Source organism: Cherax quadricarinatus, chromosome 16 (assembly GCF_038502225.1).
Source record: "Cherax quadricarinatus isolate ZL_2023a chromosome 16, ASM3850222v1, whole genome shotgun sequence".
NCBI classification, from domain to species: domain Eukaryota; kingdom Metazoa; phylum Arthropoda; class Malacostraca; order Decapoda; family Parastacidae; genus Cherax; species Cherax quadricarinatus.
The window spans coordinates 16,289,861-16,307,360 of NC_091307.1; the positions used below are offsets into that span (position 1 = coordinate 16,289,861).

At 41.8% G+C, this 17,500-nt stretch overlaps 1 protein-coding gene across 5 annotated transcripts in view; it reads right to left on the bottom strand.

The window, feature by feature from the left end:
• The window catches only part of LOC128688933 (putative neural-cadherin 2), a 971,397-nt gene that overhangs the window by 41,082 nt on the left and 912,815 nt on the right, over nt 1-17,500 (bottom strand). For all 5 annotated transcript variants that reach the window (XM_070085435.1, XM_070085434.1, XM_070085431.1 and 2 more), the window contains 3 exons: nt 13,074-13,262; nt 12,446-12,659; nt 6,107-6,315 (listed from right to left, as the gene is read on the bottom strand). In XM_070085435.1, the coding sequence (XP_069941536.1) occupies nt 6,107-6,315; nt 12,446-12,659; nt 13,074-13,262 (612 nt within the window). The remainder of the gene's footprint in view (nt 1-6,106; nt 6,316-12,445; nt 12,660-13,073; nt 13,263-17,500) is intronic.

Sequence of the window (17,500 nt, forward strand, 5' to 3'; positions counted from 1 at the left end):
TGTGTGTGTGTGTGTGTGTGTGTGTGTGTGTGTGTGTGTGTGTGTGTGTGTGTGTGTGTGTGTGTGTGGTGTGTGTGTGTGTGTGTGTGTGTGTGTGTGTGTGTGTGTGTGTGTGTGTGTGTGTGTGTGTGTGTGTGTGGATGTGTGTGTGTGTGGATGTGTGTGAACTGTATATGGAATATATGTGTAATATGCTGTGTGGAGTATGTTAGTTGTGTTACATGCAGTATACATGTAGTATGTTGCCAGGTATTATGTTATGCAGAACATAACTTGTGGAACGTAAATAGTGATTTATGTCCTATAAAGCCCGTGTTATGCGCCTCAACAACGTTCCAGAAAATATTTTTTAAAGACCAGGTGGAGGAGGCACAAAAGTTACCTCAAGTTTGGCCAGAATAAATTGACAAAGAAAAACCAAGATTTTCGTGTCAGAGGGACGACTTTTCGTGAAGACAAGGAAAGGCAAGCACAGGACAGTTATGATGTCTTGTAACTTCCACGCTCTGCCTTTTAATTAACATCACACTTAACGTAGGACTTGCACCTTGCTGGCTTGCTGAGAATGGGAGCGAGAGGAGAATTGCAGCGTGAGAGGTAAGTTTGTCTTCACTGGTTACTTAGCTAAGCTGAGTAGAGGGAAGTAGTGTAGAAACAGTTCCACAGGTTGTAAACAGTGTTTGTGCCTTCAATTTTGTATGTATGTGTGTGTGTGTGTTTTATCTCGCTTATTTGTCCTTCAGTTTACGTTTCTGTAAGTTAAAGTATCCTATCAAAGGTACTCTAATCCAATCTAATCTAAGCTAACGGAAGTTAGCTTACTCTAGAAAAAAAATGACGTTGGGTACCTCTTTAAAAAAAATAACCTAGTAAAATGAGGGTAGGTTAGCACTTGTGCTCTGCTGTAGTTGGGGTGGTTGAGCACACATGACCTCCACAATACTCCCAGTGAGTCTGTAACCCTTGAAGTTTCCGTCCGTAAAAATCTCTCCAGGCACTAATTTTGAAGAGAATCCCTTCAGGTACTGTGGTGCTTGGTCTTGAAGAGTTCCAGACTCAGAATAGCTAATTCAAGTACAGCGAGGTTTTATCATGTTTCTGGTTAAAATGACCAAGTTGCTTCAAGTACTGGGCAGTGTAGTCGCATTTCGTGTTCAAAGTTTGAAGCTCCTCGAAGCACTTGGTTATCTTGTAGAGACAAACTCACTCAGGAACTTTGGGATCTTTTTGTCCCTCAGATGCATAACAGCATTTCCTGTGCTGTCTCTTGACTTCATGAGAGCTGTTTACTTCATATTTGACACTAAAGACCTAAGAAGGTCATGGATTCAGTCTTCTGTGTGAGCCGTCCTTTGAATTTATCATGATTTTGTTATTTTGTAAAGATATCCATAACTGAACAGTAACAGCACTGTAGTCTTGCCTCAGAGTTCCATCTGTTGAGCGTTGCAGTCACTTAGGTTTCATTAGTTTAGGGCTTCATCAGCTAAAAGTTTCCTCAGCTGAAGATGCTATGAGAGTTCCGTCAGTTATTAGCAACAGGCTTTATCAGCTGAGCATTCCATGTTATTTTTTTACCATCTGAAGTTGTAGGTTGCAGGTGCTAAGAGTTCGATCCTTTAAAAGTTCAGGCAGTGTAGGATTCCGTCAGTGATGTTCCGCAGTTGAGGGTTTAGTAGTGTTAGGAAGTGAAGGTTGTATTTTGTGACTGGCGAGTCAACTGGTGTTACATCAAACGGCTACTTCATTTGTTGGTTCTGTCACTTGTGGTTCTGGTGGTTGCAGGTTCTGTTACTTGTGTCTTCGTTACAGGTTCTGTTTCTAGTGGTTCTGTTGGATGTAAGGGTTGCAGTACTCGTGGTTCTGAGTCGAGGTTCACATTTGCAGTTATGTAAGTTTGGATTCCCGTCAATTGTATTGAGGATTCAGTCACCTTCAGTCACCGGCTAGTGCCGTGGGTTAAAGATTCCATCACTTGTGGGTTGAGGGTTCGGACACTTGGGTTGAGGGTTCCGACACTCCTGGGTTGAGGGTTCAGACACTCTTGGGTTAAGGGTTCAGACACTCTGGGGTTGAAGGTTCCAACACTTTGAAGTCTTCCGTCACTGTTCTCATCACGCTCAGTGAGGCTGAGTACAGCTCAACAGAAGCCAGAGAAATTTTTTTGAAATTTCTCCAACCCTTTTTTTTGGGGGGGGGGGGGGGGGGGCTTGTGCCCAAGCTGGGAGTGTAGAAACATCAAAATTTCTCTTACGATGATAAAAAAAAAGGCTGGCGTTCTCGCACTACATTCATATTAATAAATTTTGGAAACAATTTTTCTTTTCTGGTTTAAGTTAAATATATTAATTATATATGACGTGATAAGTGCTAAGATCAATATTTGTTGGGTTATTTTTTTGATTGATTTATCTTCATATCTCAAGTGGTCTTGATGTCCTACGTGAGTTAGTGAGTCAGTGATGTACTGGGTTAGTGACGTAATTAGTGGGTCAGTGACGTAGTTAGTAGGTCAGTGACGTAATTAGTGGGTCAGTGACGTAATTAGTGGGTCAGTGACGTAGTAGGTCAGTGACGTAATTAGTGGGTCAGTGACGTAATTAGTGGGTTAGTGACGTAGTTAGTGGGCCAGTGACATAATTAGTGGGTCAGTGACGTAATTAGTAAGTCAGTGACGTAGTGGGTCAGTGACGTAATTAGTGGGTCAGTGACGTAATTAGTGGGTTAGTGACGTAGTTTCTGGGTTAGTGACGTAGTTAGTGGGTCAGTGACGTAATTAGTGGGTCAGTGACGTAGTTAGTGAGTCAGTGACGTAATTAGTGGGTCAGTGACGTAATTAGTGGGTCAGTGACATAATTAGTGGGTCAGTGATGTAGTGGGTCAGTGATGTAGTGGGTCAGTGACGTAATTAGTGGGTCAGTGACGTAATTATTGGGTCAGTGACGTAGTTAGTGGGTCAGTGGCGTAATTAGTGGGTCAGTGACGTAGTTAGTGAGTCAGTGACGTAATTAGTGGGTCAGTGACGTAATTAGTGGGTCAGTGACATAGTGGGTCAGTGACGTAATTAGTGTGTCAGTGACGTAATTAGTGGGTCAGTGACGTAGTTAGTGGGTCAGTGACGTAATTAGTCGGTCATTGACGTAATTAGTGGGTCAGTGACGTAGTTAGTGGGTCAGTGACGTAATTAGTGGGTCAGTGACGTAATTAGTGGGCCAGTGACGTAGTTAGTGGGTCAGTGACGTAATTAGTGGGTCAGTGACGTAGTTAGTGGGTCAGTGACGTAATTAGTGGGTCAGTGACGTAATTAGTGGGTCAGTGACATAATTAGTTGGTCAGTGACGTAGTTAGTGGATCAGTGACGTAATTAGTGGGTCAGTGACGTAATTAGTGGGCCAGTGACGTAATTAGTGGGTCAGTGATGTAGTGGGTCAGTGACGTAATTAGTGGGTCAGTGACGTAATTAGTGGGTCAGTGACGTAATTAGTGGGTCAGTGACATAATTAGTGGGTCAGTGACGTAATTAGTGGGTCAGTGACGTAGTTAGTGAGTCAGTGACATAATTAGTGGGTCAGTGACGTAATTAGTGGGTCAGTGACATAGTGGGTCAGTGACGTAATTAGTGTGTCAGTGACGTAATTAGTGGGTCAGTGACGTAGTTAGTGGGTCAGTGACGTAATTAGTCGGTCATTGACGTAATTAGTGGGTCAGTGACGTAGTTAGTGGGTCAGTGACGTAATTAGTGGGTCAGTGACGTAATTAGTGGGCCAGTGACGTAGTTAGTGGGTCAGTGACGTAATTAGTGGGTCAGTGACGTAGTTAGTGGGTCAGTGACGTAATTAGTGGGTCAGTGACGTAATTAGTGGGTCAGTGACATAATTAGTTGGTCAGTGACGTAGTTAGTGGATCAGTGACGTAATTAGTGGGTCAGTGACGTAATTAGTGGGCCAGTGACGTAATTAGTGGGTCAGTGATGTAGTGGGTCAGTGACGTAATTAGTGGGTCAGTGACGTAATTAGTGGGTCAGTGACGTAATTAGTGGGTCAGTGACATAATTAGTGGGTCAGTGACGTAATTAGTGGGTCAGTGACGTACTTAGTGGGTCAGTGACGTAATTAGTGGGTCAGTGACGTAATTAGTGGGTCAGTGACGTAGTTAGCGGGTCAGTGACGTAGTGGGTCACTGACGTAGTGAGTCAGTGAGTCCGTGACGTAGTGAGTTAGTGGGTCAATGGTGTAGAGAGTTAGTGTTTTGGTGAGTTATTGCACCAGTTAACTACACTTACACCATAATTACCACACCATAATTAACACAGAGATGCATTATAACTGCTAGGTCACAACACTATAAACAGAATACCACACAGTAACTAAAACACCATCACACCATAACTGCCACAACCATAACTACCACACCGCCACACTACAACCAACGCACCAAATTTCCTTGTTCGCATTTGAGTTTCCACGAATTTCGTGTCTCCAAGAGCGAGGCCGGATATTCTGTCCTGTTCATCATCTCCTCTTTATTCGAGTATGCATAAAATAACTACTTGCTCTCCTTTCCTCTCCCTCTCTCTTTCTCTCTCTCTGTGCCCTGCCCATCGCTCTCATTCTCATACGAACGTAACATGTTCAAGGAGAATATACCAATGCAGTGTTCAAGCTTCATATATTCCCTATTATCTTCAGCAAACTTTCCCGTGAGGCCGCTAGCAGACGCTGAATATTCAAGAGCACCTCATTACTGCGCCCTTACATTCATCATCATGACATACACAATGCAATTTCTTAGAGCCTCTTTAAAACTGGGGCAAGATTCTTTAACGTCCGGACGCTCAAAGCAGAGAACATCCCCAGTCTTGCTTAAAGTTTCTTCAGTGGATCCAGCGATTTAATGATTTGAGTTACTTTAGTGAACTGTAAGTTACTTTAGCGGTGTTTATGTTACTTAAGTGGGGTTTGTGTTGGTGAAGTGGGCTTCCGCCTCGGCAATTTCCTGCTCTGGCGATAAACAGAGTGTGCTGCGGCGCTAATACTTAGGTAATGTTGCGAGCAGCCTTTCACAGAAGGCTGCATCAGCTGGTCTCAAGGGTCCAGCCAGCCAGTCAGACAGCGAGGCAGTCAGTGAGGCAGCCAGACAACCAGTTAGTCAGGCTGTAAGCTACCTACTGTATCAACGAACCAGTCAATCTGACAAGCATACCACTATGCTGGTTCCCACTTGCCAATTAAACACCAGTCGGCCACAACAGGCAGCAGACACACACGTCAGCATATCAGGCACTCAGGAAGACGTTTAACCACTCAGTCGGTCATGTAGCCAGCTGGATATCCCAGCATGTGTTAAGCCAGCAGATACGAAAAGAAAAATAAGAGCCACAACACCATGGCTGAAACAATTCAAAACCAACCCATATTGTAAAGAATTCTTTTTAGACTATTTAAATTGTCTTTGACCATTATGAAAACGTTTCGGATAGTCTTGCACCATTTCTAAGACGGAAATACCAGAGGACAGACCGAGTTTTAATTTTGAAGTCAGTTACATGCCTCTTCAAGAACTGATTTTACCTATATAATTACAAGTGGGCCCCACTTTACAGAGCTTCGCTTTATAGCGTTTCGCTAATGCAGCGGTTTTTAGTTATACCTATTCTTCATTTATTCAGAATTCCTATGGTAAATAAATTCACAGCTCACTATAAGCTAAGAACGAAAATATTTTAAGGTAAGTAATGCGTGAGCTATGTGCATATTTTAGGCCTGGAGGTTACCTGGAGGTTACCTGGAGGTTATTCCGGGGATCAACGCCCCCGCGGCCCGGTCCATGACCAGGCCTCCCGATGGATCAGGGCTTGATCAACTAGGCCTAGCTCTATTGTTTAATATGTGTAAATATGCTACCACGCTTTCATATGCATTTGAAAGGGGAAAAAAGCTACGCTTCACTTTACTGCAGTAGCCCAGAACCTAACCTGCTGTATAAGCGGGGCCCGCCGGTATATGGCTCCATCTAGACCTGCTGGTACTTAAATAATCAGCAGTATGGCTGCCTCACTCAGGTTGTATATATGAATACTCTGGCATAAGCCTCTGGAAGCTTGTACCTGGACAGTATGGACAGTGATGGTCTTGGCGGCGGGAGCCATGGGATTGTCGTTGAGGTCAGCGACATGGAGGGTGAGTGTGACAGTAGCAGTGAGGGGCGGCGACCCGTCGTCCCCTACTACCAGCGGCACCAGCAGGGCACGTCGTTCTTCTCGGTCCAGCGGCGCCGTCGTCGATACCACTCCCAGACCGCGTCCCTCGTCGCCTCCTGCAGGCAGTGACACCACCAGAGACACAAGATAATAAACAAAACACACACACATCAATCTACAATCAGCTTTCTTTTAAGGTATTCTATTTAGAGCGATTTTTTTTTTTTGCAAATGCAGTTAAATACTACGTCCAAACTTAAGGTACAGGTTATACGAAGACGTTCTCACGTGCTGTTAAACTCTGGATGTTCTTTTTCAATTGCATTTATAAAAAAAATGCACTATATAGAGAAGGTCTGTAAAAGAACTGAGTGTATGTCCAAAACACAAGCCAACAGCTGTACCACTGTGCTATGAGATTATATAGCATGACACATAATGCTATGTTGGATCAGTCCATCGTGGCCGATGGAATGAACGCGTCATCTTCACCCTGAGGGACTGACTACCTCAAACTCCCTCTTTTCACTTCTTCCATTGTCTCTGTCGTTAACAGATAAAGTCAGTGGTTGGCGAAACGTTTCCATAATAAAGCTACCCAAGTGATGCACATGTCTCTCCTTCATCTACATAATGTAGACTGAGATGCTAGAACAGCGACGGACTACGACTCTATACAAGTGTTTTCCCCCACAGTGATCTCTCATCACCTCACAGACGGTGGTACATTACATTACTCTCTGACCAGTGTTAGGGTCTGCTAGTAAAACATACTTAATTGGGTTTAAAGACTATCGACTGCATGAAAGGTCATTAAGTATGCGCGCAACTTTTTCACCACCAGACGGGAATACTTTAATCCCTAAAACAGGGATTAAAGTAAACTCCCAGTGCGTATATATACGCTGAGATATATACGCCTCTTGGCCTACAGATCCTCAGGAGTGCTTGGAGTCTTCTGCTGTCTCCTGAGCTATTTACTCTCCTCAATAGTGATTACATAATTAATATCCTGGTTTGCTAATTTCCCTTCTTGCCGTTTCTCCTGATACTGAATGGCTCTTTTGCCAGGGAACTGGAGCTATCCTCATCCTCCTCGGATCAGTCCTGATTGCCTCTCATTTACTACAAGCTTAATGACCCTTACGGGTTTAGTGCTTACCCGTGAATAATAAAAATGATAATAATAAAAATAATTAACAATTATAAAAGCAATCGGTCTTTAGTGTTATCTTGCTTCAGCAGAGGTTATCTAGAAGTCTAGAGTTATCTTGCTTCAGTTGAGGTTATCTAGAAGTCTAGAGTTATCTTGCTTCAGTTGAGGTTATCTAGAAGTCTAGAGTTATCTTGCTTCAGTTGAGGTTATCTAGAAGTCTAGAGTTATCTTGCTTCAGTTGAGGTTATCTAGAAGTCTAGAGTCATCTTGCTTCAGTTGAGGTTATCTAGAAGTCTAGAGTTATCTTGCTTCAGTTGAGGTTATCTAGAAGTCTAGAGTTATCTTGCTTCAGTTGAGGTCATCTAGAAGCCTAGAGTTATCTTGCTTCAGTTGAGGTTATCTAGAAGTCTAGAGTTATCTTGCTTCAGTTGAGGTTATCTAGAAGTCTAGAGTCATCTTGCTTCAGTTGAGGTTATCTAGAAGTCTAGAGTTATCTTGCTTCAGTTAAGGTTATCTAGAAGTCTAGAGTTATCTTGCTTCAGTTGAGGTTATCTAGAAGTCTAGAGTTATCTTGCTTCAGTTGAGGTTATCTAGAAGTCTAAAGTCATCTTGCTTCAGTTGAGGTTATCTAGAAGTCTAGAGTTATCTTGCTTCAGTTGAGGTTATCTAGAAGTCTAGAGTCATCTTGCTTCAGTTGAGGTTATCTAGAAGTCTAGAGTTATCTTGCTTCAGTTGAGGTTATCTAGAAGTCTACAGTTATCTTGCTTCAGTTAAGGTTATCTAGAAGTCTAGAGTCATCTCATTTCAGTTGAGGTTATCTAGAAGTCTAGAGTTATCTTGCTTCAGTTGAGGTTATCTAGAAGTCTAGAGTCATCTTGCTTCAGTTGAGGTTATCTAGAAGTCTAGAGTTATCTTGCTTCAATTGAGGTTATCTAGAAGTCTAGAGTTATCGTGCTTCAATTGAGGTTATCTAGAAGTCTAGAGTCATTTTGGTTCAGTTGAGGTTATCTAGATGTCTAGAGTTATCTTGCTTCAGTTGAGGTTATCTAGAAGTCTAGAGTTATCTTGCTTCAGTTGAGGTTATCTAGAAGTCTAGAGTCATCTTGCTTCAGTTGAGGCTATCTAGAAATCTAAAGTCATCTTGCTTCAGTTGAGGTTATCTAGAAGTCTAGAGTTATCTTGCTTCAGCAGAGGTTATCTAGAAGTCCAGAGTCATCTTGCTTCAGTTGAGGTTATCTAGAAGTCTAAAGTCATCTTGCTTCAGTTGAGGTTATCTAGAAGTCTAGAGTCATCTTACTTCAGTTGAGGTTATCTAGAAGTCTAGAGTTATCTTGCTTCAATTGAGGTTATCTAGAAGTCTAGAGTTATCGTGCTTCAATTGAGGTTATCTAGAAGTCTAGAGTCATCTTGGTTCAGTTGAGGTTATCTAGAAGTCTAGAGTTATCTTGCTTCAGTTGAGGTTATCTAGAAGTCTAGAGTTATCTTGCTTCAGTTGAGGTTATCTAGAAGTCTAGAGTTATCTTGCTTCAGTTGAGGTTATCTAGAAGTCTAGAGTCATCTTGCTTCAGTTGAGGCTATCTAGAAGTCTAAAGTCATCTTGCTTCAGTTGAGGTTATCTAGAAGTCTAGAGTTATCTTGCTTCAGCAGAGGTTATCTAGAAGTCCAGAGTCATCTTGCTTCAGTTGAGGTTATCTAGAAGTCTAAAGTCATCTTGCTTCAGTTGAGGTTATCTAGAAGTCTAGAGTCATCTTGCTTCAGTTGAGGTTATCTAGAAGTCTAGAGTTATCTTGCTTCAATTGAGGTTATCTAGAAGTCTAGAGTCATCTTGCTTCAGTTGAGCTTATCTAGAAGTCTAGAGTTATCTTGCTTCAGCAGACGTTATCTAGAAGTCCAGAGTCATCTTGCTTCAGTTGAGGTTATCTAGAAGTCTAGAGTCATCTTGCTTCAGTTGAGGTTATCTAGAAGTCTAGAGTTATCTTGCTTCAGTTGAGGTTATCTAGAAGTCTAGAGTCATCTTGCTTCAGTTGAGGTTATCTAGAAGTCTAGAGTCATCTTGCTTCAGTTGAGGTTATCTAGAAGTCTAGAGTCATCTTGCTTCAGTTGAGGTTATCTAGAAGTCTAGAGTTATCTTGCTTCAGTTGAGGTTATCTAGAAGTCTAGAGTCATCTTGCTTCAGTTGAGGTTATCTAGAAGTCTAGAGTTATCTTGCTTCAGTTGAGGTTATCTAGAAGTCTAGAGTTATCTTGCTTCAGTTGAGGTTATCTAGAAGTCTAGAGTTATCTTGCTTCAGTTGAGGTTATCTAGAAGTCTAGAGTCATCTTGCTTCAGTTGAGGTTATCTAGAAGTCTAGTTTTTCATTCCTCTTTAGGTGGTGTTCTTACAATGGCAGTCCGCCACTCTCCTCATCCTTGCACATTCCTTCATGTCTCCTCTACAGTCTCCTATATTGTCATACATCCTGTGTTTTATGTATCTTTTCTACACTCGAGTGCTTCTTCTGTGTGTGTGTGTGTGTGTGTGTGTGTGTGTGTGTGTGTGTGTGTGTGTGTGTGTGTGTGTGTGTGTGTGTGTGTGAAGTGTTTGCCTGAGTGTGTTTACTTATATTCTTCTAATGTATTTACAGTTAGAGAAATAGAGCTCTCTGTGATCATTTACAATGTAAATATTCAGTGAAATTACTGGAAAAGGCTGGACTGAACTTTCTCCAAAAAACACAGATAATCTGAAACAATCTGTATATTGAAAAAAAGGACACAATTACACCATTTCATTTAAATAAAAATTAATCGTAAATCAAATTAAAAAAAGTGCCACTGCATTATGCCAAATTATGCAAACGAACGTGATCAGATTGCAATTTAACGGGTGGTAGATCACGCAAGAGGCAGGAATATTTTTATAGCCTGTTTGTATATGCTATGTGAGTTTCAAAACATTTTGAGCCTAGCATACACATGAAAAATATATTGTTTACTTAAAAATATTTTTTTTCCCTCCATAGTGATATGATTTATATGTTTGCTGGAATATCTTTATAACTTTTGTATGTTATCTGTTCAAGATATCAGCAACTTTCTTTAGTTCATCCTGAAAACGACTAGCGGTCGTAGGAGCTTTCACTGTGAGAGTGAAGAACAGTACTTATATCAAGATCTTCAAGGTAGTGAAGAACAGTATAGACGAGATCAAGATCTTCAAGGTAACTTTCTTTGGCAGTATTCTTTGGAATGTTTTGCAATGTGTGTTAATGCATTCCTTTACATTAGGCAGATAATGTGTTCCAAATAGTAATTACTTTTAGGATACACAAACGTAATTTTCAGGTGTTACTGTCTGCTTTTTTTTCTTTCTTCATATGTTCGAAGTATTAATGTGTAGTATTAAACTTTTGGGAACTCCGAATATGCGAAGAGTTTTACGTTGAAACATTTTTGGTTGGAGAGAACTTAGATATTTGTAGTGCAGTGACAGCTGTGGACTAATCATATTCGAGTTCTACTTAAACTGCTATTGCTGCTTCTACTGTTACTTCTACTATGATTTCTGTTAATATTAATACTGCGATTTCTGTTACTATTAATATTACTAATTCTGTTAGAGATCTCTTCACCGGTACAGAACTCGCCTCTTCAGTACAGTATGTACCTTCAACAGTTGTGATTATCCTCAGTTCGCCTATGGTAGTCTCCGGGTACCTACCTTCCCTCCACCAACTTTGCACATTCCAAAACGTCTGTGAAAGATTGTTGTCACCGGGTGTCACTAGCGAAATAAATTCTATCCAGTCTTTGAAACAGCTAGGTAGTGCCCTTATAACGCCTTTTATTACAATCTTTGCACTTTTCTTCATTCTCCGAAGTCGCAGGGCGAGTCTCCCTCAAGACACTTCCAACCCGGAAATAAACTCCACGGAATAATAAGCGTCAGCAACACGGTTGGAACTAATTACAACTAACCCACATATTAAAAAAAAAGGTCAGTTTTTCGGTCACTTCATTGCCTTTGTCAAGTGGCAAGTTAGTTGACCATGAATTTTCCAAGGTATTGTAGTAACAAAAAAAACGGTAGTATTAATAGTAGCAGTAGTAATAGTAGTAGTAGGAATCGTATTAGTAGTAACAGTAGTAGTATTATTGTCGTTATGGGGAGCACTAAACCTGTAGGGATTATCAGCGCCTGTGGGGAGGGAGGGAAGGGAGAGGGGAGGAAGGCATTCAGGCTTAATTCAGGGAACCGGAGCACAGATCCATTTCCCTAGATCAAGAGCCCCTCACCAGCATCAAGGAACCTCCCTTGAGGTAACAATAGTGTTTTAAGTAGAACTAGAATATAATAAGTCCACAGAGACTCGATATCAACACCACACGTAATCCTCTCCAATGTACGTATTCCTCTCCAATGTACGTAATGCTCTCCAATGTACGTATTCCTCTCCAATGTACGTAATGCTCTCCAATGTACGTAATGCTCTCCAATGTACGTAATCCTCTCCAATGTACGTATTCCTCTCCAATGTACGTAATGCTCTCCAATGTACGTATTCCTCTCCAATGTACGTAATGCTCTCCAATGTACGTAATGCTCTCCAATGTACGTAATGCTCTCCAATGTACGTAATGCTCTCCAATGTACGTAATGCTCTCCAATGTACGTAATCCTCTCCAATGTACGTAATGCTCTCCAATGTACGTAATGCTCTCCAATGTACGTATTCCTCTCCAATGTACGTAATCCTCTCCAATGTACGTTTTCCTCTCCAATGTACGTATTCCTCTCTAATGTACGTATTCCTCTCTAATGTACGAATTCTTCTCCAACGTACGTATTCCTCTCCAATGTACGTATTCCTTTCCAATGTACGTATTCCTCTCCAATGTACATATTCCTCTCCAATGTACGTATTCCTCTCTAATGTACGTATTCCTCTCCAATGTACGTATTCCTCTCCAATGTACGTATTCCTCTCCAATGTATGTATTCCTCTCCAATGTACGTATTCCTCTCCAATGTACGTATTCCTCTCCTCTTACCTGTCATAAATCCCACATTAAATCCCACATGTGAAGTACAATAGGAAGCACCGTACTCACTTTTGTCGAACTTGACTTGAATAGCAGCTCGTATGTGTGGTGGAGCCCTGGGGTCGAGGCTGATGGTGAAGGGTGGTCCGTGGCCCCTCTGCCAGTCGTCAGGGTCGCCTAGTCTGACCCTGGCCACCACCTGCGGAGGGGCGTTCTCCACCACCTGCACCTCCCGCGGCTCCGCCAGGAACGGCGGGTTGTCGTTCACGTCTGTTATATTCACCTGTCGGCAGGGAGGGGGGGGGGAGATGTGGTGGCGGATTTTGATGTGTTGTTATGCATGTAAATCTATTTTTCATTTGTATATATTTTATTCATTCGTATATCCGTTATTCGTTTGTATATCTGTTATTAATTTGTATATTTGTTATTTATTTGTATATATTTTATCAATTTGTATATCTGTTATTCACTAGCCCTTGTGGTTTAGCGCTTCTTTTTAATTATAATAATAATGTTATTCATTTATATATCCATTATTCATTATATATATATTCAGTATATCTTTTATTAATTTGTATATCTGTTATTCATTTGTACATGTATTATTCATTTGCATATCTGGTGATTCCTTCCCTCTTTCTCTCCTTTACTTCCTCACCTCACACCGTGTGTTGATTGGTCACTTTCCACTCACCGTGAGGGTGGCTGTAGCTGTCCTGGGCGTCGCACCGTCGTCCACCGCCCACACCAGCAGCGTGTGGGCGGGGTTGGTCTCGCGGTCCAGTCCGCCCACCAGCACCACCCCGCCCGTGCCGTCCACGTGGAACAACCCGCCAGGGTCGCTGGCCGGGGCGATGGTGTAGTTCACTCTGCTTTCTCCTCCCTGACGGGAGAGGGAGGGGGGAGGGGAGGGGAGAGGGGGGAGTGAGGGAGGATTGGAGGGGAAGGGGAAGGGGAAGGGGAAGGAAAGGGTGGAGAAAAGTAAGTTTCTGGCGTAAACCTTATGGTTACTCTGTGTGTGTGTGGGGGGGGGGGTTGAATGTCGGTGCGATTACCTATTACACACACACACCAGTCCCACAACATACAAGGAATGTTGTGGTGTTATGGTATGGTGGTATTGTGTGGTGTTATGGTATGATGTTGTGTGGTGTTTATGGTATGGTGTTATTGTGTGGTGTTGTGTGGTGTTTATGGTAAGGTGTTATTGTGTGGTGTTGTGTGGTGTTTATGGTATGGTGTTATTGTGTGGTGTTGTGTGGTGTTTATAGTAAGGTGTTATTGTGTGGTGTTGTGTGGTGTTTATGGTATGGTGTTATTGTGTGGTGTTGTGTGGTGTTTATGGTAAGGTGTTATTGTGTGGTGTTGTGTGGTGTTTATGGTAAGGTGTTATTGTGTGGTGTTGTGTGGTGTTTATAGTAAGGTGTTATTGTGTGGTGTTGTGTGGTGTTTATGGTATGGTGTTATTGTGTGGTGTTGTGTGGTGTTTAAGGTAAGGTGTTATTGTGTGGTGTTGTGTGGTGTTTATGGTAAGGTGTTATTGTGTGGTGTTGTGTGGTGTTTATGGTATGGTGTTATTGTGTGGTGTGTGGTGTTTATGGTATGGTGTTATTGTGTGGTGTTGTGTGGTGTTTATAGTAAGGTGTTATTGTGTGGTGTTGTGTGGTGTTTATGGTAAGGTGTTATTGTGTGGTGTTTATGGTATGGTGTTATTGTGTGGTGTTGTGTGGTGTTTATGGTAAGGTGTTATTGTGTGGTGTTGTGTGGTGTTTATGGTATGGTGTTATTGTGTGGTGTTGTGTGGTGTTTATGGTATGGTGTTATTGTGTGGTGTTTATGGTAAGGTGTTATTGTGTGGTGTTGTGTGGTGTTGTGTGGTGTTTATGGTATGGTGTTATTGTGTGGTGTTGTGTGGTGTTTATGGTAAGGTGTTATTGTGTGGTGTTGTGTGGTGTTTATGGTATGGTGTTATTGTGTGGTGTTGTGTGGTGTTTATGGTATGGTGTTATTGTGTGGTGTTTATGGTAAGGTGTTATTGTGTGGTGTTGTGTGGTGTTGTGTGGTGTTTATGGTATGGTGTTAGGTGTTTATGGTAAGGTGTTATTGTGTGGTGTTGTGTGGTGTTTATGGTATGGTGTTATTGTGTGGTGTTGTGTGGTGTTTATGGTAAGGTGTTATTGTGTGGTGTTGTGTGGTGTTTATGGTATGGTGTTATTGTGTGGTGTGTGGTGTTTATGGTATGGTGTTATTGTGTGGTGTGTGGTGTTTATGGTATGGTGTTATTGTGGTGTTATGGTGTCACTACATTTTCGGAATTTCACTCTACAACAGTTAACAGAAGAGCTAAAGCTACTTTATAGACATATAAGTAACAAGGTAAACTCGATGTTATAACAACGTCTGTCTCACTAATAAGTTCTCTTGCTTAACAAAACCAAAAATCACATTATTTAGAAATATATAAAGTAGATGTACTGGAAGGCCAAAAATATTAACTATTTAATAGTTTAACCTCATTTAGCAAAATCTTCTTCATATTACGATGATAACCAGAGAAATTATTAATAAAAGGAAAGAGATATTTACTGTGAACTTCAAATAGAATTTCTCATTAAATACTTCTTAAGCTGGCAGAAAATAGAGAATTGATGAAGTTCTTGGTGGACGAAACGTCTTCTCAATGTCATAAAGCGCATCCTATTATAATATAACCCAGGCAAATGCAAAGTTAAGAAAACCGAAAAAGGGGTAAAGAAGACCGGGAACAGAGTACAGACTGGAAATTTCTCTCAAGGAGGTTCTTGGGGTGAGCGTAGCTCTGAAGATATGACCGTGTCTTATTAGCACTTCTCGGTGTATAATACCAGTGATGTACGCTACGATAACACAGTGAACGGCTGGGTAAACTGTTACACTAGACGATGTGTAGGTTTTTCAGTGAAAGAAAAATGTGAGCATTGATATGAAGGAAAAATATCGCTTGTTTATTGTTGCTAGAGGGATCCTTTGAAGGATGACTGGAGGAACTCTTTGAAGGATCACTAGAGGAGTCCTTTGAAGGATGACTGGAAGAACTCTTTGAAGGATCACTAGAAGAGTCCTTTGAAGGATGACTGGAAGAACTCCTTGAAGGATCACTAGAAGAGTCCTTTGAAGGATGACTGGAGGAACTCTTTGAAGGATCACTAGAGGAGTCCTTTGAAGGATGACTGGAGAAACTCTTTGAAGGATCACTAGAGGAGTCCTTTGAAGGATGACTGGAAGAACTCTTTGAAGGATCACTAGAAGAGTCCTTTGAAGGATGACTGGAAGAACTCCTTGAAGGATCACTAGAAGAGTCCTTTGAAGGATGACTGGAGGAACTCTTTGAAGGATCACTAGAGGAGTCCTTTGAAGGATGACTGGAAGAACTCTTTGAAGGATCACTAGAGGAGTCCTTTGAAGGATGACTGGAAGAACTCCTTGAAGGATCACTAGAAGAGTCCTTTGAAGGATGACTGGAGGAACTCTTTGAAGGATCACTAGAGGAGTCCTTTGAAGGATGACTGGAAGAACTCTTTGAAGGATCACTAGAGGAGTCCTTTGAAGGATGACTGGAAGAACTCCTTGAAGGATCACTAGAAGAGTCCTTTGAAGGATGACTGGAGGAACTCTTTGAAGGATCACTAGAAGAGTCCTTTGAAGGATGACTGGAGGAACTCTTTGAAGGATCACTAGAGGAGTCCTTTGAAGGATGACTGGAGAAACTCTTTGAAGGATCACTAGAGGAGTCCTTTGAAGGATGACTGGAAGAACTCTTTGAAGGATCACTAGAAGAGTCCTTTGAAGGATGACTGGAGGAACTCTTTGAAGGATCACTAGAGGAGTCCTTTGAAGGATGACTGAAGGAACCCTCTGAAGGATCATTAGGCTATTTTGGAGGATGGCAGGAGGAAACTTTTGAAGGATCATTGCAGGAATCCTTGAAGGATCATTACAGAAATCCTTAAAAGGATCATTACAGGAATCCTCGAAGGATCATTACAGGAATCCTTGAAGGATTATTACAGAAATCCTTAAAGGATCATTACAGGAATCCTTGAAGGATCATTACAGGAATCCTTGAAGGATCATTTCAGGAATCCTTAAAGGATCATTACAGGAATCCTTGAAGGATCAGTTTTTGCCTCTATAAAGCTCTGAGCGGACAAATATCTTGCCCAACGGAATAATTCATTGTACAGAATACATACGCAGCTGAAAAAAAATATTACTCAGACTTCCACATCAAACTGACTAAAATAGTGTGAGATTATATGAATTAATTGATCAAATGGAATGACAAATGGGTGATGGAATTTATGCCACGTAATGGAAATGGATGAAAATGAAAACAAGCCTTATAAGACACAGACTCTTTGGTAAATTATTGAGAGTCTACATTAAAGAAGACAGAATATCAAGAGTCTCCATTAAAGAAGACGGCACTACGAGCCTAAATTAAGCAGATTGCTCATATAATATCAAACATATAATTGCAAACAATATCTCCTGGTAATGTTGCAGCTGCCAGATATATAACAGACCTGTTACACGGCACACACACACAGGGCCAGGAGCTATGAATCGACCCCTGCAGCCACAAATAGGTGAGTACACACACACACACACACACACACGAGGGGGGGGGGTCACAACTTCGATGAAATAAAACAGGAGGAGGAACAAATGATTGAAGGCATCATGAAAACAATAGGTGAGGACGATATGACCCAGGTAACAAATTTTCGGAGAAGCGCGCGGTTTGCGAGTGGAAGTATACGGCCTGTCAAAGTAATTTTCAAGGAAGGATCAGTTCGAACCAGGATTCTGCAAGAGAAAGCTCGTCTGAAGGACAAACAGGGGTACCGTAGAGTATACCTCGATCGCGACAGAACACAAGAAGAAAGGACTACACTGAAAGAGAGGGTACAGAGACGCAAGGAGGAACGAGAGGCAATGATGAAGATGAGCAGGACCCAGACACAGGAGGAAGGGCAAACACACACCGCCGAATCTCCCACCGAAAGACTCCAACCGGGACAATTCCAACGCAACTGAGCAACCCAAACCACAACCCACTCACTGTTCCCTCTTTCAGCA